Source organism: Giraffa tippelskirchi, chromosome 1 (genome assembly GCF_054371585.1).
Source record: "Giraffa tippelskirchi isolate mGirTip1 chromosome 1, T2T-mGirTip1v1.2.pri, whole genome shotgun sequence".
NCBI classification, from domain to species: Eukaryota; Metazoa; Chordata; class Mammalia; order Artiodactyla; family Giraffidae; genus Giraffa; species Giraffa tippelskirchi.
Genome location: NC_137275.1, coordinates 80924984 through 80952685, shown reverse-complemented (window position 1 = coordinate 80952685; position 27702 = coordinate 80924984). Strand labels below are relative to the sequence as shown.

At 36.7% G+C, this 27702-nt stretch overlaps 1 protein-coding gene across 17 annotated transcripts in view; it reads right to left on the bottom strand.

Annotated features, from left to right (window-relative positions):
• The window catches only part of BMPR1B (bone morphogenetic protein receptor type 1B), a 420588-nt gene that overhangs the window by 39161 nt on the left and 353725 nt on the right, over window positions 1-27702 (bottom strand). For 15 of the 17 annotated variants that reach the window (XM_081595579.1, XM_081595635.1, XM_081595667.1 and 12 more), the window contains one exon: window positions 14077-14236. In XM_081595579.1, coding sequence (XP_081451705.1) covers window positions 14077-14219 — 143 coding nt within the window. In that variant the 5' untranslated portion in view covers window positions 14220-14236. Of the gene's footprint in view, window positions 1-14076; window positions 14237-15114; window positions 15348-16324; window positions 16426-24105; window positions 24326-27702 lie in introns of those variants that run through there. The other 2 variants (XM_081595644.1, XM_081595545.1) reach the window with 2 other exon arrangements.

Sequence of the window (27702 nt, the reverse complement as noted above, 5' to 3'; positions counted from 1 at the left end):
TCCTCTGTCTAGAAACTCATGAGAAAGGATCCAACATTTCCATATAACATATAAATTAATAGCATGTATACTCCATACTAAACACTCATTCTGGCCCTTCACAGCTATCACCTTCAGAAATCCACTCCAAGGGGAAGGTAGTAATATGCTTACTTTCTAGATGAAGAAACTGAGGTTCAGAGATCTTGAGTAATTTCTCAAAGGCCGTACAGCTAGTGAGAGGCACAACAGGGGTTTGAACCCACGCAGGTGAGTGTTTATTCTGATTCTACCTGCTCTGAGATAGTGAAGTGAATTTATCTCTTCCTAAGGCATACAGGGGACTTACACACTAAGGAGAAGTAGGAGTTGGGGACAGCACAGCCCAAGTGAGGTGACTAAGACTGTGCCATGCAGTACCTACCCTCTGCTTTCAGGATGGCATATGAAAACATCAGGCTTTGTGGTAACAAGTCCAGTCTTAATTTAAGTGTGGGGTAAGGATGGACAACAGAAAGAAGGGCTTTTAACATGATTATGAAAGCCAAAGAAACAATACTTTTAATTTCTGTCTAGTTTTCTACACTGAAAAGAACTTTCACTTAGAATCTCATTTAATCCTCTCATCAATAATGACAAGTAATATTTCTACTTTACAAATAGGTAAATTAAGGTTATGAGAGTCTAACAAACTTGTACAAGGTCACAAAACAAACAGATATAGTATCATGTGTAGCATCAAGGACTTCTTGCTTCATTCTTGTAGCTTTTCCAAAGTCCCTTCAGGGATTAAAAATGAAAAACAAGGACTATTATATACAGAACAATTTTTAAACACACATTACTTCACAAGTTTGGGTGATGAATGCAAACAGACTCCCAATATAAGTCATAAACCTCCACTGCATGTGCTAAGAAATAAACTACTGAACTACATCTCCATCTTTCTCATGAGCGAAAGATGTATATCTATGGTCAGCGTCCAACACAGATGTGACTACATAGACCTAAATGGTCAGAGGAAGAAAGTTCTGAGCATGATTTGTGTGTTGGTCTATTCTGTGTTAGTGGCGACAGCATTCTGCCATACACTAGCACTTCAGTTATCATCAAAACCCTTAGAATTGTTTACTTGGTTTATAAGCCTCAAGTGATACAAAATGCCTGTTTATAAGAACAAGCAAGGCAAAATTCAGACATGCTAATCAACGGCAAGGAATGGCCAATGATAAATCTCTTTGTTAGACCAAGGTCAAAGGCATGAATACTGCTGTAGAAGAAAGACTGCCTTTGAACAGCCCATGCTCTGAATTCTTTGGGGCTTTTTAACTAATGTACTGAAATCACTATGAAAATCCAAAGCACATAAACACTGAATGCAATAAATGAAAGAACCATCCCTTAGAAATTTACCTTAAACAATATAAGCAAACAATAACCATGTGATTTTTCTTTTATCCCTTTCCTCTACATTTCTTTTATCCCTTTCCTATACATTTACACTCTGTGTGTAACTTGCATTTCTCATCAAAAGTAAAATTCAGGAATTAAGAATAAAGTTATTTTAAGCTTCTGATATTAGGAAATCATAGCAAAACTAAGAAAGTTTGATACCATATGTTAAATCTGAAAAGACTAATTTCTCCTTATCTAGGAGGTCCCCTGAAGTCAAAACCTGAGTATACAGAAATGTAATTTGAGGCAACTTATAAGAATCAAAAAAGAAAAGGCTGGTAAAGCTGTTGGCATGTTACTTTTACAATGTCCTGGTAAATGTAAAGAAACATCAGGAAGAGTAAATTCAAGCTTTAAAAATGTACTCCCTTATCTGTGAAGAGGAGGAAGCTAAAAACAGAGGATGGAAACAAGATTTTTGATGGAGAGATGCTGGAGTATATATATAGAAGCAGAAATAAAATGTACACATGAAACATGAAATGTTATAAACCAACATTACTTCAATAAAAAATAAATTTAAAAAAGGGGATGGAGAGGGAGAGAGGCCCTAGAGAAAGAAGTTGGTGTCCTATAAGTTATAAATTCGGATACAAACTGAAATATTTAGTTGGAGGACAAGCAAGGGGGCAAGAGAGCCATCTCAAGTGCATATTATTGACAACAAGACAAAAATAATTTATAAACTTCTTACTGAAATTGCTAGCTAGTAAGGGCCACTGACGAAACCAGTAGTGCAATTACAGAAGCTTAAAAATTACTTGAGAACTTTTAACTCTCGAGCAAGCACAAATATAAACACAACTGCACTCTGGAATCAAAGCCGATCAACCACCCACCACTAAGAGATGGCTGCTGAATGTCACCAAAGGCATCTGACTTTACTATGGGCTTATCTCAGCATTCTGCTGCTTGCTTCCATATATAAGTATAGGTTTCAAATGTTTTATATAGATTATTACCCATCATCCCTAGAGTGTTGAAAGTGATAATGAGATGCAGAATCATGAGAAAAACAAAACGTGAAATAATGTTATACAAAATTGAAAGCAGTGAGATGTATATATGAATACAGGATGAATCATTTGATTACAGTAATGATAATGAATTTTAAAAGACAATTCAAAAGGAAGGAAAAGCAAGATAGAGGCAGGGGATTAAGAGGTTCAAACTACCATGTACAAAATAAATAAGCTACAAGGATATATTTGTATAGCATTAGGAAATATGGGCATTATTTTATCATAATTTTAAATGCAGTACAATCTGTAAAAATACTAAATAATTACACTGTATATATAAAACTAATGTAACACTGTATGTAAATCAACCAAACTTCAATAAAAAAGACAACTGATGTGACTTTTCAAAAATTCTGCCCCTGTGTTATAAGTCAGGAAAAGTAATTGACAGAACAGTTGCCTATAAACATTATCAGTTATCAGTACTGAATGCCTCTCAACATAAGGCTAATTCATGAAAAAGCGAAGCATTTGAAAAAGTAAATGCCATATGAGGTCAAAGTAGTGATAATAAAACCTCTGTTACAACACTGGATAGTTCTACAGGTTCATGCCTCCTTGAATATGCCCAGTATTTCAAAAGCAAAGAAGTCTGGAACATCTTGAGAGATCATCGAGGATAAACTGCCTTGGGAGATTTTCAGTGTGCCCGTGAACATTTACTAGTAAGTAAGAAAGGGATACGCTTAGTTTAAAGCTTAAAGGGACCAAATGATACTCCTTAGGTAGCTGTGCATCCTGAGCCTGGAAGTTTTGCCTGTTTTCATTTGGGGTCAAATGGATTTATAAACAGTGATAGCTCAGTTGGTAAAGAATCAGCCTGCAATGCGGGAGGCCTGAGTTCGATCCCTGGGTTGGGAAGATCCACTGGAGAAGGGACAGGCTACCCACTCCAGCATTCCTGGGCTTTCCTGGTGGCTCAGATGGTAAAGAATCCTCCTGCAATGCAGGAGACCTGAGTTCGATCCCTAGGTTGGGAAGATCCCCTGGAGAAGGGAAAGGCTACCTACTCCAGTAATCTGGCCTGGAGAATTCCATGGGCTGCCTCCATGAGGTCACAGAGTCGAACATGACTGAGCCACTTTCACTTCTGGACTCCAACTCATTCATTGCAGAGCGAGGGCAAGATTTATAAGGTTTACCCAAGTCTTGGTCCCTTTAACTCTATTCTTCCACTAAGATCTTATGCTTCTTTTTTTTTTTTTTAATAAATAAATTTATTTATTTTATTTGGGGGCTAATTACTTTACAATATTGTAGTAGTTTTTGCCATACATTGACATGAATCAGCCATGGGTTTACATGTATTCCCCTTCCTGGACCCCCCTCCCACCTCCCTCCCTATCCCATCCCTCTGGGTCATCCCATTGCCCCAGTCCTGAGCATTTGTCTCATGCATCAAACATGGAATGGTGTTCTGTTTCATATATGATAATATACATGTTTCAATGCTATTCTCCCAGAGCATCCCACCCTCACCTTCTCCCTCAGAGTCCATAAGACTGTTCTATGCATCTGTGTCTTTTATTCTGTCTCACATATAGGGTTATTGTTACCATCTTTCAAATTCCATATATATGCATTAGTATACTGTATTGGTGTTTTTCTTTCTGGCTTACTTCATTCTGTATAATGGGCTCCAGTTTCATCCATCTCAATAGAACCGATCTTACGCTTCTTTATTATAAATCCCAAGCTGTCCAGAAATATAACCACCTCAGTTGAGAAGGCATTGGAGAAGGAAATGGCAACCCACTCTAGTATTCTTGCCTGGAGAATGCCAGGGACAGAGGACCCTGGTGGGCTGCCGTCTATGGGGTCGCACAGAGTCGGACACGACTGAAGCAACTAAGCAGCAGCAGCAGCAGTTGAGAAGGGACTATTGTAGAAATTTTCTTCTAACTGGTTTAGATCTTTATAAAGGTTAATTTAACTATAAAATATAATTTTTAAAGTAGCAGTTAAAGAGGAGTTTATCTGATCTGCTCAATCAGGGTGATAGGAAATTTTAAAAGCAGTAATAAAATAATCTAAAAATCACCAAGTAACTCAAATTTCATTTAATTATTAAATAGTTTAAAATTTTGCCCTTGACAAAAACTGATTAAATAAATTAAAACTTGCCCAAGCACATCTGCTCATAAGGATTCAAGTTCTCTACACCAATTAATCTATTTATTCTGATCAAACTGAATCAAATTATTTATTCCACTTCTTACCAGGGTGTAAGAAATACTAGGATTCTTAAATTCCTTTCAAAATTCTTTTAAGTTTCAGTCAGAAACTACTTGAAAGGCTGCTCATTTTAGGTGAATTGTAAATAGGTGAATTGTAAATCCTGAAGGACACTGTCTTCTAAAATATCTATTTCACAATGAAGGGAATAAATAAAGTTTTCTGTTATAGGTAAATAAAGATACAGCTTTTCAAGTTGTGTTTAAGTCATGTAGATTTTAGCCAGTTAACTAAAACAGCTGAAAGTTGCTTAACCACAGTTAATTTTACAAACTATTAAGCATACTGGCTTACCTGGTGGCTCAGACTGTAAAGAATCTGTCTGCAGTTCAGGAGGCCTGGGTTCAATCCCTGGATCGGGAAGATCCCCTGGAGAAGGGAATGGCAACCCACTCCAGTATTCTTGCCAGGAGAATTTCATGGACAGAGGAGCCCCGTGGGCTACAGTCCATGGGGTCGCAAAGAGTCAGGCACGACTGAGCAACTAACACACACACACATTAAGCATACTATGCCTCAGACAGATCCTGAGAATCAAGCATGAGGAATATGCAGCCTTTGTTTTCAAGGAGTTCAATATCTACGCACCAATCCTAGGAACGACACAGTCATTCCACTTCAGGAGAGACAGAAATCACCAGCTAATTAAGTGCTTTCTACTGACTGGCAGGAAGGCAAAGAAGAATGCTGAGCAAACGTCATCACCAGAGTCCTGGAATCCTAAGGTTTGTTTGTCTGTTTGTTTGTTTCCCCTTATCATCTTAGGTGGGTGTGTTCCCATAGTGGTGGAGGGAAAGAGGGTAAGATGGGTATGACTGTCACTGCTCCCATTTTCTGGCTTTTCCTCTGAGATGTCACAGCACCTGGGGAAGCTGAAGTTACTGAAGTTACAACATTAGTGATGAAGTTCCAATATGAGAGGGGTCTTTTTTACTTTCTCCTGAAGAGAGTGTAACTACCATACATCCTCCTCTGGCAGCCATGCCGAGTGATTTAATGTTTTGTTCATTTTCTTCCTAGGAGGTACATGATTTTTTTGATCTTGTCTCAGTTGTTATATTATATACGCATTTGCATGTTCTCACTCCTGCAGTCCTGAGTAGACCTCTCACATACCTTACTCTGAGAACCTCCTAGCCGGACATCCCCTCTCCTCTCTCTAGTCTCTAACCCATTCCGCACAGTACCACCTGAAAAATCTTACATCTTCCTTCCTGCTCAAGTATCTTCAGTGATTCTCTATGTATAACTGTACTGAGCCCAACACTATTCACTTTCTATTAAGTCCAACACTAAATGGATCCATTTAAGTATCACTCATGATTAATGAAAGACACAAAAGCAGAGTTATTCCTTATAAAAGATTTCACAAGTGAATTTGAAACTATATCCTCATTCAACTAAGTGATATGTTCCACAGAAGGAACATTCTCATAAGTGAAATGGTTTTAACTCAACATCTTCTACTGGGAAAAAAAAATCATAAAGCTGAATGTTCAGGTGATCTGGGCAACAGAGGAATAAACTGGATGAACAGAAGATGTACACACAGATGAGAACAGTGCTTACTTCGAACACTCTGAGACCTGGGTCAGGAGCATCTCTCTGAAAGCACACATCATCACATTTGGTAGAACGTTTAGAAGCTCCAGGTTAACACAAACTATATAAAAGGGCTCTGGACAGCATCGCCTGATCTTACATGTTCCTTCTTGCTCAGAAATCTTCAACGGTTCTCAATGTATAGCTGTAAAAAGCCTTACACTGTTCACTTTCTATTAAACCCCTAAGCTTTCCCTTCTGCCCTCTTTGACTCTTCAGGAAACAGCTAGAGACTCATCTAATTTGTCATTTAGGCACCTGGAATCATTTGTACATCTATGCAAATATACAATGTGATTTATTATACCTACAAACCCTGAAAACTGCCAAGGTAGGAGTATTTTTGGTCAAATAAATGAGGAAATATTTAAAATTACCTTGAAAAAGAGTTAAAAAAAAAAGAACTGGATAGACTTGTATGAGAGTAGAGGAACTTGAGGGAGGTGGTAAGAAAGGGACAAAAATGACTATCATGGATCATGTCAAGTAAAAGAAGGAAGAATACATAAAGTGGGACCAAATTATATAGAGAAAAAAATAAATAAGACTGAGATTATGTCTGCTAGGACAGGAAAGCAAAACAGAACATTGGCATGGTGGAAGTCATACACAAAGAGTTAATTAAGGAGACTATGCAGTTTTCAAAGCATACAGTGATAGTATGAGGTCCTAGGAATAGAATCTTGAAATGGAGTAAGAAAGATAAACAATGCGAAGTAACAACTAAAAGGTATTTAGATGATCGATATTTTATTGAGGGAGGTTAGACCATGGTTTCATCCTTTAATCTGAATTATGGATATTAAAAAATTATTCTACTACTTTATTCAGCATGATATATACGTACTACATCCTGTAACATACATGCCATTAGGCCAGGTGAATGGAATGGATTTTGGAAGCAGACACATCTGCACCTGATAGGAATCAAGGCCAAAAAGTACTCATAAAGAGTTAAAAAAAATAATAATAAAATAAAGGACAAAACTCTTTACACTTTGTGCATGTTCTCTGAATTATCCCATCAAGGGCTTCCCAGATGGCTCAGCAGTAAAGAATCCACCTACAACGCAAGATACATAGGCTCAATCCCTGGGTCGGAAGATTCCCTGGATCTTCAGGGGATCTCAGAATCTCTGAAAGTATGATGCACTTTTGATTTGGGCTACTTTCCAGGTTATTCTCTACAGGAATGTGGGAGTGGTAATGAGCATGTGCTCTACCCAGGCTATCCAGCTTGGCTACAATCTGCCTGGTACCAGCCTTCATCCAAGCCATAAGCAAGGACACTTTTATCTTTAAAACTGTTTTGCCTAGAAGGGCAAGATTTGGTGCAGTATTACTCAAAGTGTGCTCCCTCAAAAACTACTTGTTACTGGTCTGTGAGTACATTAATATAGAAATTGAAATTTGTATCGCAGTAACTCCAGCTTTGTTGAATTTAATTAATGCATGCATGCTCAGTTGTTCAATTGTATCCAACTCTTTGCAACCTTATAGACAGTAGCCCATCAGGCTCCTCTGTCCATGGGATTCTCCAAGTAAGAATACTGGAGTGGGGGACCTTCCGACCCAGGGATCGAACCCACGTATCCTGTATTTCCTGCACTGTAGGTGGATTCTTTACTGCTGAACCATCTGGGAAGCCCTTGAATTTAATTAACAGATAATAGAAAAATGAAGAATGTAATCTGTAAATATTTTTAATTAATTTTTCCAGTAATTCATTTTTATTGAACTTTAGAAAGTATCAGTGCACAACTTATTGGGGAAAAATTTTTGACCAGAGGTATAGCCTGAAAAGGGACTTCCTTGGTGGCTCAGATGGTAAAGAATCTGCCCGCAATGCAGGAGACCCAGGTTTCATCCCTAGGTTGGGAAGATTCCCTGGAGAAGGAAATGGCAACCCACTCCAGTATTTTTGCCTGGGAAATCCCATGGACAGAAGAGCCTGAGAAGGGTTTCCCTGGTAGCTCAGCAGTAAAGAATTTGCCTGCAATGGAGGAGACGTGGGTTCAATCCCTGGGTTGGGAAGATCCCCTGGAGAAGGAAGTGGGAACCTACTCCAGTATTCTTGTCTGGGAAATTCCATGGACAGAGGAGCCTGGCAAGTTACAATCCATAGGGTCGCAAAGGAATTGTATGTGACTTAGTGACTAAACCACCTCCACCATAGCCTGAGAACTATCTGATTCAAAGGGCTTACAAGGATGGAGGCAGAAAGGTCTGAATCTGTTCTTAAGTCTTAGAGCACAGAACAGAAAAAGGCCTTGTGATTCAGACATGATTGACCTAAGCTCACAGGAGACTCAATTGGAATCAATAGCTTGTTAGCAAAATGGATGTACCTTTTACCCAAGAGTGAATATTTCTGCTCCTTTGAGTGTCAGAGGTTAGCTTTAAGTTAGAAATTTAGCATCTTGGTACCTTGGCCACAGTTTTTTTTCAATCATTTGGGTGTGCACAGTGAATGACCTAATAAAATTTTATAACCTCTCAGAGCCTCAGATTTCTCACCTGGAAAATACAGATAATGCTACATTCTTTACAGGAATGGTATGAAGATTAAAGATAGATGAAAGTAAACATTCTAGTAGTATAAAAGTTCAATAAACTTTAGTTTTATGTCTTTCCTGAATCTACTTTTCAATTTCTCTCACTTGGCTGCTGTTGTTCTCAAATTCATTTTTGTCTCCCTCTAATACATTGAGTACTCCACAGCAGAGATAATTTTTCAAAAAAGGAAATCACATCACATCAATCTCCATTGCTACTCCTGTTTAAACATCTCCTTCAGGCCATAAAGTTCTCCCATCTCTAGGCTCAAACCAACCACATCTCCTCCTACATGCCAAGCTTCCCCTTCCCACCATAGAGAACTTGCATCGCAGTTAACAGTGCCTCAACACTTCCTCTCAAATCAACTTAGGACACTTCAATGGCCTATGAGGAAAATAGGACAAAATATTTGAAACTGGGGTAATTTTGGATAATTCTGGAAAACCTGAACATATGATCCCCAGAACTATGGCTCAAAGGGCACGTACAGACTCACTCACAATTACTACAGACTTAGACAAAATAGTAGAATATCTCCCTAACATGCTAATTCCTGCTTCTCTTCTTCAGAAAACTTTGTGTGATTTTTCTGATACTTTTTTCTGTTTACTGCAAGGCAGTAGCATTTCCTAGGAAATACTGTCTGAGCTTTGGAATCATTTTATCTTGGTTTAAGACTTGGAGTAAGACTTGCAACCTGGTGCTATCATACAAGGGCCAAGTTACTAGACTTCTCTGGGGCCTGAACTCCTTAGGTCTAAGGGTAAGAAATGAGCCTTCTCTACCACATTGCATTGTTGTACTGATTAAATGAGACATATATTTATTAATACACCCGAAGCTCCTCATTGCATCATTCTGTCAATTCATATTACTCGAACTATGTATTTTAGGACACACTGGTAAGCTTCTATTAGACAGTCCCCACTTCATAAGAAGCTTTTCTTAAAAAGTCTCAGCATGAAAGAAAAGCATGCAAGCACGCATGCATGAATGCATCAGCTCAGCTTCATGCTCCTTCCTGGGGAACTAGAGGTCCTAAACAGCTGCCCAGATATTCTACCCAGAGTTCCAACCCAGCAGCAGCCTATCTCCCTATGCGGGTTCATTACCCTCCTTGAGGGAGACTCTGCTTCTCTGACACTTTAGCTCCTGAGACCCACACTTGTCTTGTTATCTCACCCACTTCTCCCTGGGCATACTCTAGCCTCTGTATCTACTGTCAACCTCACCAGGGGAAATAAATGCAGGGACAGTCACCAACAAGATGGATGTAGCTGCATCATGATGTGTAAAGAAGAAAGAAGCAAAAAGCCTAGTTTCAAATATTTGAAAGTATTTGTACAAACTTGATTACCTACTAAGGAGTCTATTCTTGGGCATTTTGATAACGTATTTCTTAACTTCTGGTGGACTCACATAAGCTCTGTTACTACACTGTTTCCCAGATTCAGTTTATGAATATTTATAACAGCATGACAGTGACAGTGTTCGTCACTCAGTTTAAGTCACTTCAGTCATGCCCAACTCTTTGTGACCCCATGGAATGCAGCCCAACAGGCTCCTCAGTCCATGGGATTCTCCAGGCAAGAATACATGAGTGGGTTGCCATTTCCTACTCCAGGGGATCTTCCCAACTCAGGGAACAAATCTGTCTCTTACATCTCCTGCACTGGCAGGAGGGTTCTTTATGACTAGCGTCACCTGGGAAGTCACCAGCTTAGGTTGTTCTTTCCAAAATACTAACACTATCAGCATAATACATGATTCAGTTCAGTTCAGTTCAGTCGCTCAGTCATGTCTGACTCTTTGCGAACCCATGAATAGCAGCACGCCAGGCCTCCCTGTCCATCACCAACTCCCAGAGTTCACCCAAACTCACGTCCATCGAGTCGGTGATGCCATCCAGCCATCTCATCCTCTGTCATCCCCTTCTCCTCCTGCCCCCAATCCTTCCCAGCATCGAGGTCTTTTCCAATGAGTCAACTCTTCACATGAAGTGGCCAAAGTATTGGAGTTTCAGCTTCAACATCAGTCCTTCCAATGAACACTCAGGACTGATCTCCTTTAGGATGGACTGGTTGGATCTCTTTGCAGTCCAAGGAACTCTCAAGAGTCTTCTCCAAAACCACAGTTCAAAAGCATCAATTCTTTGGCGCTTAGCTTTCTTTACCATTCACCTCTCACATCCATACATGACTACTGGAAAAACAATAGCCTTGACTAGACGGACCTTTGTTGGCAAAGTAATGTCTCTGCTTTTCAACATGCTATCTAGGTTGGCCATAACCTTCCTTCCAAGGAGTAAGCGTCTTTTAATTTCATGGCTGCAATCACCATCTGCAGTGGTTTTGGAGCCCAAAAAAATAAAGTCTGACACTGTTTCCACAGTTTCCCCATCTATTTTCCATGAAGTGATGGGACCAGATGCCATGATCTTAGTTTTCTGAATGTTGAGCTTTAAGCCAACATTTTCACTCTCCTCTTTCACTTTCATCAAGAGGCTCTTTAGTTCCTCTTCACTTTCTGTCATAAGGGTGGTGTCATCTGCATATCTGAGGTTATTGATATTTTGCCCTGTAATCTTGATTCCAGCTTGTGCTTCTTACAGCCCAGTGTTTCTCATGATGCACTCTGCATATAAGTTAAACAAGCAGGGTGACAATATACAGCCTTGACGTACTCCTTTTCCTATTTGGAACCAGTCTGTTGTTCCATGTCCAGTTCTAACTGTTGCTTCCTGACCTGCATACAGGTTTCTCTCAAGAGACAGGTCAGGTGGTCTGGTATTCCCATCTCTTTCAGAATTTTCCACAGTTTATTGGGATCCACACAGTCAAAGGCTTTGGCATAGTCAATGAAGCAAAAATAGATGTTTTTCTGGAACTCTCTTGCTTTTTCGATGATCCAGCAGATGTTGGCAATTTGATCTCTGGTTCCTCTGCCTTTTCTAAAACCAGCTTGAACATCTGGAAGTTCATGGTTCACATATTGCTGAAATCCGGCTTGGAGAATTTTGAGCATTACTTTACTAGCATGTGAGATGACAGCAATTGTGGAGTAGTTTGAGCATTCTTTGGCATTGCCTTTCTTTGGGATTGGAATGGAAACTGACCTTTTCCAGTCCTGTGGCCACTGCTGAGTTTTCCAAATTTGCTGGCATATCGAGTGCAGCACTTTCACAGCATCATCTTTTAGGATTTGAAATAGCTCAACTGGAATTCCATCACCTCCACTAGCTTTGTTTGTAGTGATGCTTTCTAAGGCCCACTTGACTTCACATTCCAAGATGTCTGGCTCTAGGTGAGTGATCACACCATCGTAATTATCTGGGTCGTGAAGATCTTTTTTGTACAGTTCTTCTGTGTATTCTTGTCACCTCTTCTTAATATCTTCTGCTTCTGTTCGGTCCATACCATTTCTGTCCTGCATCGAGCCTATCTTTGCATGAAATGTTCCTTTGGTATCTCTAATTTTCTCGAAGAGATCTCTAGTCTTTCCCAATCTGTTGTTTTCCTCTATTTTTTTGCATTGATTGCTGAGGAAGGCTTTCTTATCTCTCCTTGCTATTCTTTGGAACTCTGCATTCAAATGGGAATATCTTTCCTTTTCTCCTTTGCTTTTCACTTCTCTTCTCTTCCCAGCTATTTGTAAGGCCTCCTCAGACAGCCATTTTGCTTTTTTGCATTTCTTTTCCTTGGGGATGGTCTTGATCCCTGTCTCCTGTACAATGTCACGAACCTCCATCCATAGTTCATCAGGCACTCTGTCTATCAGATCCAGTCCCTTAAATCTATTTCTCACTTCCACTGTATAATCATAAGGGATTTGACTTAGGTCTTACCTGAATGGTCTAGTGGTTTTCCCTACTTTCTTCAATTTAAGTCTGAATTTGGCAGTAAGGAGTTCATGATCTGAGCCACAGTCAGCTCCTGGTCTTGTTTTTGCTGACTGTATAGAGGTTCTCCATCTTTGGCTGCAAAGAATATAATCAATCTGATTTCGGTGTCGACCATATGGTGATATCCATGTGTAGAGTCTTCTCTCGTGTTGTTGACAGAGGGTGTTTCCTATGACCAGTGCGTTCTCTTGACAACACTTTATTAGCCTTTGCCCTGCTTCATTCTGTACTACAAGGCCAAATTAGCCTGTTGCTCCAGGTGTTTCTTGACTTCCTACTTTTGCATTCCAGTCCCTTTTTAATGAAAAGGACATCTTTTTTGCGTGTTAGTTCTAAAAGGTCTTGTAAGTCTTCATAGAGCCATTCAACTTCAGCTTCTTTAGCATTACTGGTTGGGGCATAGACTTGGATTACTGTGATATTGAATGGTTTGTCTTGGAAACGAACAGAGATTATTCTGTCATTTTTGAGATTGCATCCAAGTACTGCATTTTGGACTCTTTTGTTGACCATGATGGCTACTCCATTTCTTCTAAGGGATTCCTTCCCACAGTAGTAGATATAATTGTCATCTGAGTTAAATTCACCCATTCCAGTCCATCTTAGTTCGCTGATTCCCAGAATGTCGACGTTCACTCTTGCCATCTCCTGTTTGACCGGTTCCAATTTGCCTTGTTTCATGGACCTAACATTCCAGGTTCCTATGCAATATTGCTCTTTACAGCATCAGACCTTGCTTCTATCACCAGTCACATCCACAACTGGGTATTGTTTTTGCTTTGGCTCCATCCCTTCATTCTTTCTGGAGTTATTTCTCCAGATTAAATGATTAAAACAAACAAAAGCCCCCACACATTTGACAGCTCCTGCTGTTCCATTTCGGACAAAGCAATGGCAACCCACTCCAGTGTTCTTGCCAGGAGAATCCCAGGGATGGCAGAACCTGGTGGGCTGCCATCTATGAGGTCACACAGAGTCGGACATGACTGAAGCGACTTAGCAGCAGCAGCAGCAACTGTTGCATTTATTTATTTGGGGACTGAGGTCTTTCGAAAGAAAATAATTAGTTTCTGCTCCTTGACAAGGACCCTGGGATCTGCACTCTGTTTATGTGCACAAGTGATGTTTGGTGGAAGAATGATTTCAGAACAACATTCCAGGGCAAAATGGGATTCAATAGTTCAGACAGGCACAGCTCTGAGAGGTAATGGGGGTAGGCTCTACTCCCCAAAATGTGTTCTTGGGAGCACTAGTCTAAAATTCTATAGTCAACAAAAGATGCCTTCCTGTGAAAACTGGAGTTGAACAATTTATATGACCAACCTGCAAATATTGTTGACCGAGTCTTCTGGACAATGGTGGTGGCATTTACATCGCAAGATCTTTGGACGTGGGGTGGGGGCTGTACTCTCACCATCCTCTTTCTTGGTGCCCACATTTAATTTTCCTGAACTTCGCAAAAGCATGTTATCAAGGAAGTTTGCTGAAAAGAAGAAAGAATAAGAGTTTAATCTAAGCATCATTGGAATAGCCCAGCCACAGTCTTCTGTCCAAAGAATTATGATGTTAAACAAAATAGTAAGTATTCATGACACTTAAATATTTAAACAGAAAACATATTCTGCTGTTCTGATATGAAAAAGTATACTTTCTCTACAATATAGATAGGTCTCATTAGAAATTCTCATAAACCTTTCAGAGTAGTAGTTTCTACATTAAGCTATAATAGTTGTATTTGGCTGAGTGCAAGCAGTTCAAAGACATACTATTATATAGATTATCTCTGTATGTAATACTGTGAGTAAATATTATCATTCCCATTTTTAGATGAGAAAATTAAGATTTGAAATTTAAGTGATCTGCACTCAGCTAATAAGTTATGAAGACAGGATTTAAATCCGGATTGCTTGGGCCCTAAAATTTCTACTAGTCTTTTTACTTTAGGTATATTAAGTATTTTTTAAAGAAATCATAGGAAATATTTAATCTGTGAAATTCATTAGGAAAATGGAAACTTAATTATCAAGATATATTTCAAAAAATATATCTCTCTCATCAGTATTTACAAGCAAAAGGGACTACCTATTAGCAGTGACTGTACATCTGCAATTTAAGTGGAAGAAATGATGGTAGATATAATGTCTAAAGACATATTGTTCTGGGTTCAAAAGCAGTCTTTATTGTTTATCAGTTAGTTGACATTGAATAACTTTACAAATAGTGTCATTGTGCTTTTTTTCTTATCATTAAAATGAAGATAATTATAAACACCTACATCATGTCAAGAACTTAGAGTGTGTGTGTTACGTACTATTACTTGATAAATGTTAGGTAATGTTATTGGAAAATCTAATTTTTTACCTTTTAAGTAGCAAGACAATGTTTCACAACATAGGGTGACATATCACTGAGACCGTTTTCATATTTTCTTCTTTACCACCACCTTTGGAATATAATGATGCTCAAGGAAGCATGGATTGACACCTATTAAGTTTCAGGCATAGTGGTAAAAGTTCTTACACATGCTATGTCACTGGAGAAATCGTCACCCTGAGCAATGTTTGATTTAAAATCTCACAACACATCCAGTTTGCCTATAGTTAAATAAAATTTCAACAAAAATATTATCTGAAAGACATTGGGTTAAAAAATTGAAATTCTTAAAGTACAGTATACACAATAGATATATACAGTATGCATTTGCTATTTTTTAAACTACAAATTAGTGCCTCCATTATTATATCAGATAATGAGGAGTTTAAAAAAAGATCTGTGATGTTGTTTTCTGACTTTCTCTGTGTTATAACAATTAGTTGAATTTTTAGAGTAACAATTGAAAAGGAAAACAATAATCTGTTAGATCAATTTATCAGAATTTTCCCAATCATTAATTCTAATATTTCATTAGATTTTTGAAATTTATGTAAGGTGTGCACCTAACTTTCTAGAACAGCTCCTTGAATTTTAGTCTGCAGAAGATATACAAACTATAATATATTAAGAGTCTGTTCTATTCAGAATCCTGGGCCATCATAGTGATTCTGATTCTACAGGTCTCAGGTAAGCCAAGAGAAGGCATATTCAACAAGACCCCATGTGATTCTGAGACAGATGATGTGTAACTCCATTTTAAGAAAACTAGGACTAGATTAATTATGTTTAATCCCTACAGGTGTTTATTATTTCTATAAAATATGGTGCTCGTCTATAAGTGAAAGCTCCAAAAGAAAGTGAAGTAAAACACAGTTCGCATTCACACGCTGTATTTAAAACCTGCATAAATGCCCTAGCATTGCTTGATATCCAGGTGCAGTGGGTATTGGTATGTCTATATATCTCCCTACCACATTGACTTCCTTCTTTATAAATGTGGTTCTCAGTCTTACTAACTTTATGACCTGAGGAACCTCAAAGCAACTCAGTGATGAAAGTAAGATATTTAAAACTTATTACATCCTGCTTCCCTCCATACTAGGCCCCTGCTCTTTGAAGTTTTTAAAACAAAATAATAAAAATTCATTTATTAATATTACACATATGTCTACTTCTTAAATATATACTGGGTGCCTACCTTGTTTCAGACATAGCCCAGGTATGTAGGATGAACTAAACATACACAGAATTTACCGTCGATGGGAAAAGTTGTTAAATGGAATATTCACATAGAATGGTCTATGGTAGAAAAGGAAACATCCTCAAACTACTGGAAATAAGATGTCATTTTGTAAGAAGTATTTTAAGAAAGGATTTATGATATTCTCCCATTTTAACTTAAATAATAATATAAAATTTAGCTAGAAAGAGTCTTTTCACAATATTGCTTGTTAACAATCTGTGAAAAAAGTGAAAGTCACTCAGTTGTGTCCGACTCTTTGTGACCCTCATGGACGATACAGTCCCTGGAATTCTTCAGGCCAGAATACTGGAGTGGGTAGCTGTTCCCTTCTCCAGAGAATCCAACCCAGGTCTCCAGCATTGCGGGCAGATTCTTTACCAGCTGAGCTACCAGGGTTATAAGTCAGATTTTTAAAAAGAGATTCCTATGTAGTTATTGAAATGTTGACGTAGAAGTATATTTACTGACAAGAAAGACTGTTAAAATATAATTTTTGTTCAAAGGGATAGTTTACAGAGCATTTTAATTACAAAATTCCACTACAAGGACAAAAAGGGCTAAAACAAAGAACTAGTAATATAAAAGGGATCTTGAGGAGACACTAGAAAGGAAAACATGCTAACATGCTAAGAATCATCCTTTCTATACAGATTGCAAAGATAAAATATTGCTGCATAATCTTTCTAAAATGCTTAACACTTTAACATGTAATCAAAATACATGCTATTTTAACAAAACCACGTTCACAAGAACAAGAAGGTAAGTACAGTTAGCTCATATTAAAGATTTCATCTCTGCAAACTGAGTTAACAAACAACACTGAAAGAACATATAAAGGCTACTACCTTCATATAATGTGACCCAAACAACTAATAGTAGTGAGATGATAAATGACTGCTTTTAAGAAGCATTAAATAAATGGATAATTAAATGCAAATCTGAGACAGGTAAAGAGTTCTTTATATTTGCTTTTGCCAAAATGATCAAAGGAGTAATCTATGTAACTTGTACAATTACTACTTAGGAGTTAATTACTCATATAGATGTGTTAATTTCTTATGAAATGAAAATCATTATCAAACAATTCATAATATTTCCAATCACATGATAAAATTAAAGTCACTGAGTGATAATTTGGAGGCTAAATAGAGAATGGGGTAAGAGAAGCAGTAGCAGGAGAATAAATACATTTGGTTAGACTCATATTAAAAGCTTAAGAATACAGTTAAAAAAGATTATAAAACCTAAAGTGTGGTATAACTGCCATACAATACTAGTGTCAGGGGTACAACAATGTACCACACTTTCTTTATCCATCCCGTGCTGGGCACTTAGGTTGTTCTGTATCTTGGTTATTGTAAATAATGCTGCAGTAAACACAGAGGTGGATACATTTTTTTTCAAGTTAGTTTCTGTTTCCTTGGATAAACACCCAGAAGTAGAATTGCTTGATCTCATGGTAGTTCTATTTTTAAGTTTTTTGAGGGATGTGCATACTGTTTTCCACAGTGGCTGCACCAATTTACAGTGCACAAGGGTTTTCTCTTCTCTACATCCTCACTAGGATTTGTTATCTTTTGTCTTTTTGAGAATACCCATTCTATCAGGTGTGAAGTGAAGTGAAGTCACTCAGTCATGTCCGACTCTTTGTGACCCTATGGACTGTAGCCTACAAGGCTCCACCATCCATGGAATTTTCCAGGCAAGAGTACTAGAGGGGGGTTGCCATTTCCTTCTCCAGGGGATCTTCCTGTCCCAGGGATCGAACCTGGGTCTCCCGCATTGCAGGCAGACGCAGGTGTGAAGTGATATCTAATTGAGGTTTTGATACCTATTTCCTTATTGATTAATGGTGTTAAATGTTTTTTCATGTACCTGTTGGTCATCTATATGTCTTCTATGGAAAAATGACTATTCAGACCATCTGCTCATTTTTTTAAAATAGGACTTTGTTTTTTTATTCATTTTTTGGGCTACTGAGTTGTATGTTGTCATTCAGCTGCCAAGTTGTGTCTGACTCTTTTGCGACCCTATTTACTGTAGCCCACCAGGCTCCTCCGTCTAGGGGATATTGGAATGGGTTGCCATTTTCTTCGCCAGTGGATCTTCCAGACCCAGGGATCAAACTTACGTCTCCCATGTCTCCTGGATTAGCTGGCGGATTCTTTACCACTGAGCCACCAGGGAAGAGCTGTATGAGCTCTTTATATATTTTGGATCATCAACTCCTCATCAGATATACATCTTATAAATATTTGCTCTTATTCAGTAGGTTCCCTTCTCATTTGTTGATGGTTTCCCTTTGCTGTGCAGAAGCTTTTTTTTTTTTGATGCAGTCCCTCTCATTTATTTTTCCTTGTCTTTTTTGGTGTCAAATCCAAAAAAATCATCAAGACCTATGTTAAGGAGCTTATCATCGATGTCTTCTTTGAGGAGTTACACGGTTTCAGGTCTTACATTCATATCTTTAATATATTTTGTGTTAATTTTTTGTGTATAGTACACAAAAGATTATGTAGCTATTAGGAAGATCTGGAAACTGAATCAATAATTTAAACCTCCCAACAACTGGAAGTCTAGTTTCAGATGGCTTCACTGGTCAATTCTATCAAAAATCCAAAGAATTAATACCAATCCTTCTCAAATTCTTCTACAAACAGGAGAGGAGGAAACACTTCCAAAATCATGTTATGAAGCCAGAATTTCCTTGATACCAAAACCAAACAAGGACACCAAAAGAAAAGAAAATTACAGGTCAATATCCTTGATGAACAAATCTAAAAATCCTCAACAAAATATTAGCAAGCTGAATCCAACAATATATTAAAAAGATCATACACCATGATCAAATGAGATTTACTCCAGGGATGTAAGGATGTTACAATATCCACAAGTCAATCGGTGCAATTTACCATATTAACAAAATGAAGGGTGAAAATCATATCATATCAATAAATGAAGAAAAAGCATTTGACGAAATTTAACATCCATTTATGTTTTTAAAAAACTCTCAAAAAAATAAAAATAAAAATAAAAAAAAATAAAAAATAAAACTCTCAGCAAGTACAGAAAGAACATACTTCAACACATATTTTCATATGAGATAGATTTACAGATTTTTCAGGAAAATTGCTCAAACTTCATGAAATAAAAATGATCATCATGCAACAGTGTGACTTCCATTCAATTACAAAGGCTAAACAGGTCATATCCTACAGTACATTTATTGTATCTTAAAGTACATTTTAGCTAAACTTAGTTTTGATTTTTTTTCTTGGTAACATTCTTGTCATTTCAAAAATACAATAAATCATTTTAAGTTTGTGATAAATATATTGTTTTATAAGTCACAGTAAAGAGAATATTAGGATCCACTATCACATTAAAACACATAGAGAACAATCTTTGTGAATAGGGATAATTCAAGAAAATTAAATCTCAAATATGCAGTGTACTAAGAAAGAGCTGTGACTCTTCAAAATTCATTTAAAGATGACATATAATTATCTGGTGCCACAGAATCTACTAGTAATCTATTTTGCTCTCATTTTCTTTTTTTTTTTTTAGTTTTTAGATCTCCAAATATCTCAAAAATTAACAAAATTTTGAGTGTCTTTTCTGTTCTACCTCATCTTCACCAGAGGGCAGGCCGGAGCAAGAAGAGAAACTGAAATTCATATCATACAAGTTTGTGCTTCAAGTATCTTGGGTAAAAAGATTCGTGGAAGAAAATACGAAAGCACTGAACTGTCCAGTAGTGCTTTGAGAATGATCCATTCTACCATTATCCACACTGCTATGATAATAAATAATATGAATCAATGCCCATTTCCTTTCTCAACCAAAACTGTTTTAAAGGGTATACTGATTAAAAACAAAAAACTATAATACACAGGAATAAAATGTGAATCAGAGTTTGAAAATAATATTAATTTTAAAGCTTTAGTGATCCTGAATAGTGGGTTTAAATAGATAAACTTATTTTTATCACCTAAGCTTTGAATCATTTAACTCAATTTAATAATTTAATTTACTATCTAACAAGCATATTCAATTCAGAAGTCCTGACTTCAATTTTCATTGCCTAACTCTCTTTCACACCAAGACATTTTCAAACAAGCTTTCTATGCTGTTTGCAACAGAACTTAGAAAAATATATATAAACAACATGAAACTCAATTATTAATAAAAAGTTGGAATATGTGCCTAAACTCTTGAAAAAAAAAATATAAATGCAACTTAGATTCAAAAATATCAAAGCAAAATCTCACGCATTATAAAGAAAGAGTAGACTTTCAATTATTAATAGTGATGTTAACTGCTCAGGAGTTTCCTTCTCCTTCAAGAGTCTCAGAAGTCATAGGAGAGAGGGACAAGGGAAGCTTGTTGGTGGTGAGTCCAGGGGCTAGCATGCTATAGAAGGGCATGGAATGCCAAGTGAGAAACCATGTCATGTGTGGTCACCAAGCAGTGGACTCAGACTTGACCAGGATACAGGATAAAACAGTTCAAACCCGGCTTAGCTATTGCCTTGCTCCGTGGCCTTAGCGAGTCACTTAACGTCCCTAACAGAGGCTGTGGAAAGTGCCAGCACACACTGGCTTGCTATGAGAACTGGATGAGCTATTTCAAAGAAAGCACCCATCACAGTTCCCTGCACATACTAAGAGTGAATAATTGTAAATTGCCAGTTATCTGTGCTGCTAAAGCTGCTGTTTTTGTCTTTTTTTTTTTTTTGCTTTTGTTCTTCATATTTTTCTCTTTCCCTCACTCAATGGTTTTTGTTCCTTTTCTCTAAGGTTTCATTTCCTAAATGTTTCTACTTCTCTTCCTTTTCTTCTTTCCCCATCCTTTTTCTCATCCTGATTTCTCTCTTTTTCTTTAATTCCCCTTTCTTTTATGTTATTTCCATTAACTGCCTTTTTAGGTTCATCACTGTGCACAAAAAGTCTATAAAAATATTGAGCTTTTTGGTTTAAGAAACAGGGATAGTTTGTTCGTGGCTAATACATTGTTACTCATTTTCTTTTTTCCCTGTGGTAAAAATGAATCACTAAATTCATTCCATCTACATAACACAACGGCCAAAAGCACTGGAAGTACCTTCAGCAACAGAGCCATCTTGCTGGTGAGACAAATCGACTGCATGTGGAACATAGTGAGACGAATCAACTACATATGGAAAACCAAAAACAGTGCATGCAAACAATAAAATGGATGTCATAATGCCACACAGAATTGTCAAATATAACTAAGTCTCAAGTAGAGGACACAGGAGGGAAGATGACCAGGAGTGGCAGTAATCAACCAATAACTTTTATGGAAAACATGAGCACCAAAACCAGGGATTCTGACCGCTGTTTGATTTCAGTGGTTCATTGTTGACACTACTGAATAGGGTAAGAAAAACACATTAGTTTTACAATGTTAGAGACATTCTGGACCACTCTAGAAACCAGGGCCTTTATAATAAAATATCTTGTTATAAATGTTTCCATTTGCTGGCAATTGTTTCTCTCTTCACCATACTTAACACATCCATATCACCACATTACTCAGCTTCTGTAAGATAATCATGTTCTCAACATTTTATATCATGCAAGCTCTGCCCAGAAACCCTACAACATCTGGGTAAAAAGTGAAAACTTCAATAATTCAAGTGCTTTATATTCTGAGATGCTATGAGTTGATCAAATCATAAAAAAATGAAATATTACATAAATGGGATCATACAACATGCACATTTATTTGTTTTCCAGGTAACTAATATAGAGTTATGAGCCCAAATTAGCATCATAATTGATTATAATAGGGGTTATAGTTCTTTGGACATCACATTTATATTCTTTAAGGGTAAAATAGTAGCTACCTTTCCCTCAGGTTTTAATGCTTTTGAGTTTTGAGAATGAGATGGCTGGATGGCATCACTGACTCAATGGACATGAGTTTGAGTAAACTCTGGGAGTTGGTAATGGACAGGGAGGCCTGGTGTGCTGCGATTCATTGGGTCACAGAGAGTCGGACACGACTGAGCAACTGAACTGAACTGAGTTTTGAGAAGCTCAACCAAAATGTTCACAGATATTAAAAACTTTTGAAAATACTCTAAAACACAACATGATTACAAGTATCTTAATAAAAATGTCAATATAAGAAATAATAAACTTTACAAGCAAGTAACCACCATGTTTAAAGATAGTTTAACATCAAACTGAATCTATATTCATAGAAAAAGCATAATCACAGCTAATATAATCATTTTAAAGGTCAAAAATATCTATTTTAAAATACTTAGTGTGTCTGTTCAAATCCACATTTTTGGAAAAGAAACTGAACCACAGCCTCTTTGACAATAATGTCAACCAGAACATGGCAGACTGCCAAGCCAGGAGCTATGGTTTTATTCGGTGATGTTTCTATCAATGCTCTGTTTTACAGAGTTCTGAAGCTAATCAAAGTGGATGTTTTACTTGCCATCACAGCAAAAGTTACTCCACAGCTTTGCAAAGCACTCCCAAGGCAGCTTGATGTGTAAAACTACTTTGAACAGACATCTATGTAAAGAAGAGAAGTGACAATGAAGCCAGACAGATCAGAAACCAAATCACCAGGTTCATGCTATTCTTCTTCCCCAAAGAAAAAACCTGGAAAGCATTTAGGATCTCTCTCTGATTCTAATCCTTTCTGTATCCTCTAACTGGATAATGGTTCAAGGATACTTTAGTGAGGAGTTTACTGACCTTAAAAATGCAAATATATCGCTATTTCAAATGTTTAAATGTTTAAGGCATAAAATAGAACATGTATATTTTAAAACTTAACTTACAATACACTAATATTAACTGTTATCATCACCAATGAGTTTAAAGGTCTACGATGAAACAACATAGAATAATGATAACCAGCAGCAAAATGAATTAAAACAAAATCTGAATATTAGAAAGCTATTATATGGAGTTTAAATGGAAAAACTAAAGAAACAACCATACAAAACCTGCAGTGCTGTTTACATGGCTCTGTTTACAATTATGTGTTATGATTCATAGAAAAGTTTTCTAAGATGGCAAAAATGACATGAATTACTAAAATATACTTGCCTTAGATTCTCTGACTGTATACTTTACTGTAGAACAATTTATAACCTTCCTGATTAAAGTAAATGATTTAGAAACTAAATCTTCAAAACACTGATTCCTTCTAATATTTAAATCATTAATTTATACTTTAAAATATTTTTATATTGTAAATATCATACTTGCAAGAAAGTAACTTAGACTTCTATAATCTATGAATTGAGACTTACATGTCACAGATAGCAAAAGACTTTGTCAAAAACTACAAATTATACCACAAAGACTTTACACAGCCCTAACACTTGATTTTAACCATGACGGTACTGGAAAATGTGTAAGGGCAAACACAGGTCCCCACTTCAACCACACAGATGACACAGAAGTTAAAATAATATATGCAAGATATTTAGCAGTTTAAAAGTAACCTCAATCATACACTGCAGGGACAGCTAAGCTAAACTATCTTCTTGCCATGTACAGTAACTTTCATGCACAAAATTTTTGAACCCCCTGAATTGTCCTGTTCTCCACCCTCTATGCCAAGAAGGTCTAAGTTCCATCATCTCTTTTGTGTGTGCCAGAAGCATCTTAACTGGCCTGGCTTACATTTCTAGAGGGGGATAAACAGCCTCTGTAAGATAAAAAGCATCTCCCACTACTCACTCGTGATTTCTGTACGCTTGCTAAGATCGTTGCCAGGTTCCCTGGGATGAGACATGAGGAGGATGCACAGAACTGCTAGAGGCGCCCACTAAAGAGCCCAGCACCATAGGCAGCTCTAATCCTGCACCTGTGATATGTTATTCACCAGTTAAGAAATGCAGTCCAGACGGTGGTTGCCTAATACAGCTCAGCTGTTTTTCTCAGTACTCCCTTTGATTATGAGCTGGCAAGAGAGATCATTCTGGTCAGGCACTGAGCTATGTTCAAGATACATGGCATATGACAGTGGAAAGGTGAAACAGAAAGGAAACCTTAGAATCAAAAAAATAAATAAAAAGAAAAGAAAAAAGTCATTGACCACAGTGTATTATGTAACATTTCCAAATGGTTCAAAGCTGCCTCTGATTATACACAAGGCAGAAAAACATACAACATTCAAGTATCTAGAAATCTATTTTTGACATTATCCTTTTGACATTTAGAACGGTACATCAACATGTAACTTGTGGGTTTATTTTAAAATAATCATAATTTCACAAATTGATCAGCTACACAAACATTTAAAAATATTTCTTTAAAGAGGTTTACCTATTCTAGATGTCTAACTCCTTTTGTTGGCAAAACTGAAACCAAATGATTACCATTAATTTTATCTTTTTATTAAGTCCACCATATCACTGGACTTGACTCATTTTTTATATAAAATTTGTATTTGAAACACAACTATCTTATTCATCATGTGTGTCTTAAAACAGCATAAAATATTTATTTTAACCAGCATTAAATTGCTAGCAAGTCTAAATTGGTTTAAGAAATATTTATCATACACAAAGCTATCTACAAAGCACTCTGATTTCATAGAGGTGAAGAAGAAACACCCACTAACTCATAAACCTTAAAATCTAATCCAGGAGAGTGAATAAAAGTTATTTTTTCTGTTATTGTTCTTTTGTCATAAAAGGGCTGCTGTCCATTCACTCATACCAAAATTTTCACTATTTTTCCATTTACACTCTATATAAACACAAAACCATCTGTCCCCTAGGCCAGTGTCCATGCCATTTTAAATAATCTAAAAACTACCCAAAACCACACACCCTTTCCTAGTAGCAGATGGTTAAAAAACAAAACATTCCTTTATATATACAAAAAGAGTTGAAATGAAGAAAATACATATATTTAAAATTTTACATGTAAAGTATACACTAAAATGTTTAACAATATTTTTTTGTTTTGATTAATTAGACACTAATTACCTACTAAAAAAGCAGTATATAAAAATACTAGAAAAATTCCATATGACATATATTGGGAGTAATAGAGTCAAAGCATAAAAGCATTCTCTCTCATTAGAATCTAACGAGTCTTAGAGCTTTCCTTTATATTTGGACAACAATGTTAAAGATAATACTGCAATTAAATTTCCAGATAACACTGTGAGACTAACTGGAGAAGGACCAAGGTTTAGGTAATATGCCACAAAACGTTGTATTAAGATTTTCCTAACTACTCCCATACTCTGGTATGTGCATCTGAACTAAACAATAAGACTGAATTAGGCTCTGGGTACTTATATGACTAGCAAAAAATATATATAGACTACCGATGTTTTAAGACAAAAATTTTTTTTTTTCTGAAATTATACTTAACTGACCATTAAAATAGTATTGAGATTCTGAACCACCATCAGCTTTGTTCGACTTTTTGGGATAAGGTTGCCAAAGGCAAAAGCCTTATTGATGTTTGAGCAGAAACACCAAGGAAAGATCTGAATTGAGACTATGTTATTGTAATGATTTTGTTATTTTAAATCTGGGTATGACATACATCAGAACATTCTGGCCTGATGTTTCTCAAGTTTTCCCTCTTTCAATAAACAAATGGCTTCAGTTTTCAAAACATTCTTCAAAAGCAATCTTACTTTTTACATTTTGTAGTTGTATAAAGCCTAGCAGACTAAGTGGTCAGGTTTTGAAAAGTCTGATCTTACCTTTAAATTTTCCTTCTCTGTAGTTCTTTATCCAACTTGTAACTCCTCAATGATGCCAAAAATTACCTGCCCATACATCATATTCTAAAGCAAAAATGTTTCCTTTCTCCTTTTTAAAATAATTATCAATATGGTATCTCAAGATAACCAACCCCCCAAAAAAACCCCTGAATCTAAGATGCTACAAGTAACTCTCTCTCACAAATATGGTTATTCTCAACCACACCAACAAAAGGCAGATATATCTCTCTGTCTAATGTTTTTTTTCACCCTGAAATATTTTGATAAATTGGCATATGATTTTAAATTTCAGTATCAGAGTAATAAAAAATATATACTTACTCATGTTTTATTTAAATGACCAAAATACTCCCAACAATAAGTAATAACATTAGTATAGGAGAAAAGGACAGTAGCTATTTTAAATGACCAGTTAGAAAGTTTCCCACTTTGACAAAGAATATTTAAGATCAAGCAAAATATTTTACCAACATTAAAGAATTTGTTCTTCAGTTATTAAGAAATCTTTCTCTAAGTTCACCTACAGAAGGTCCTATTCCCCACCTAAAAACTCAGATATTCAGTATAGGAGGCAAGAACTCTCATAATTTAATGAATCAGAGATTGGCAAAACTTTGTCAGCTTTAACTGTAACAGCTATCAAGCCTGCTATCCTTAGTAGGAGTGAAATCTCATTGACTTTTGTTTTGTTTTTTTCCTTAAAGAAAGAGCATGAGGTTCTTTCAGAATGAATAGACCTCACTTGTGATAAATGATGGTTATTTATTTTCAACAGTGAAGGTTACTTATTTTCTTCTCATATTTCTTAGCAGACAAAAAACTATTTGCTTTCATCATGGAAACCACAGTAACTATTTGGTGGTAACATGAAAAATTTCTGGTGGTTCTCCTTCTCTACCGTCATATCAAACAGCCTGGCCAGGAAAGGATCAAAATTGTGCTAATTATTAATTGATAATCTGGAATAAAACAAATCCCTCTAGTAGCTACATCCTAGCTACATCCCAGTCCTTAGAATACAGGACCTTGTGATCGCTTTTGTGCAGCTGAAATCATGATAAAGGAAATATTTCTCTTCCCATTTCATACCAATAAGGAGGGGAAAAAGCTGTTCAATAGGCGCCATCCCAAATAAGCCCCCCACCCCCAAGTGTTCAGGGCTTTCCCCTCTGTAGAGTTCAGTGTCTCCTCACCAGCAAGAAAGTATAAGCAGAGAGATCATTAGTTATGACATGTAGACGCTAGCAGATAATGTTGACTCACTTCAGGAACTATTAAACTATAAACAGTGTGCTGAAAGCCATTTATCTGCATTTTAGGATAAACAGCAGAAGCTATTCAATTAAATAGATTGCAAAGAATAAGCTGCTCATGCCAAACCAAGTGAAGCTTAATTGTGAAAAGAAAAATCTGCAGATTTAATAAAAATGAATCTAGGATACCAGAGCATACAAAATCATTGAGCACTTTATTTTATAATATAATATATAAAACATAGAGCATATATTTTAAAAGACCAACTGATTCAGTTACCAAAGTTACTGCAGAGTAGCTTGAGTTCAAAGAAAATTTATTGATACTTGATA